Below are 876 nucleotides of genomic sequence, written 5' to 3'. Positions count from 1 at the left end.
CGCGCACATACACACACACACACACACACACACGCACACACACACACACACGCACACACGCACACACGCACACACACGCACACACGCACCACCCACCTGTCAGTCCCGGCCAGCAGCAGCATCTTGGGCACCGGCAGCCCCAGAAACAGCGTGCTCAGCCCCGAGTACCAGCCCTCCCAGTGAGGTTCACTCAGCTCCAAGGGGGTTCGCCACCGCCACCCGTCCCCCGGCCCGCCGCCCCCATCGCCGCCGTCCTCGCCGCCGCCAGTGCCGCCACTGCCGCATGGGACGACCTGCGGTGGGCAGGAAGCCCGCAGATGCATTCATGTTGACGCTAGGGGACAAGGAGAAGAGGTCAAGGCAAGCGTCGCTTGCCGCGTCCCCTAAACAGGGGACGGGCGGACAGCCGCGGCCTCTTCCGCCCCAGGCCTGAGCCAGCCGTGTCAGCGCTCGGCCCCCCTGTTGCGTCAAGGCCGCAGCCGCAAACCAGCCGCGCCGCGAGCCCCCCTGCCAAAGCGTGCGTCACCTGGCTGGGGAACGACACACCCGCCGCCTCTGCGCGCTTGCAGGTGCCGCTGCGCACCGCCCAGTCAGCGGCTGCCTGGGGGCCGGTGAAGCGCTGCGGCCGGGCCTTGAGGATCGCGCCCATGTGGGGCAGGGCGGCTGCGGGGCGGGGGCGGCGCGCGGGTGCGGGGCCAAGTGGGGCGGGGCCGGGGAATGGGCGCCCACGCGCGCAGCCAGGGATTGCTGGGGCTCCCATGGGGCCGCGGGGCGCGGGAGCGGGGCCCTGCCGGCAGCGACTTGTGCGCTCCCCTCGTCGCACGCCTTTGCAACAGAGCGGCCGCGCCACGGGAGGAGGACAACCCCAGACCAGCG

The 876-nt window shown here is 72.3% G+C and overlaps 1 protein-coding gene across 1 annotated transcript in view; it reads right to left on the bottom strand.

Moving 5' to 3' along the window:
* Positions 1 to 649, bottom strand: part of MNEG_7024 (protein phosphatase methylesterase 1) — a gene marked incomplete at both ends in the record, with an annotated part of 1,932 nt that extends 1,283 nt beyond the window's left edge. The window contains 2 exons of the mRNA XM_014044501.1: positions 97 to 293; positions 527 to 649. Coding sequence (XP_013899955.1) covers positions 97 to 293; positions 527 to 649 — 320 coding nt within the window. The remainder of the gene's footprint in view (positions 1 to 96; positions 294 to 526) is intronic.
* Between the last annotated feature and the right edge of the window lie 227 nt (positions 650 to 876).

Source organism: Monoraphidium neglectum, assembly GCF_000611645.1.
Source record: "Monoraphidium neglectum strain SAG 48.87 unplaced genomic scaffold scaffold01207, whole genome shotgun sequence".
Classification (NCBI taxonomy): domain Eukaryota; kingdom Viridiplantae; phylum Chlorophyta; class Chlorophyceae; order Sphaeropleales; family Selenastraceae; genus Monoraphidium; species Monoraphidium neglectum.
The sequence above is the reverse complement of the archived record's forward strand: the minus strand, read 5'-3'. Positions and strand labels throughout refer to the sequence as shown.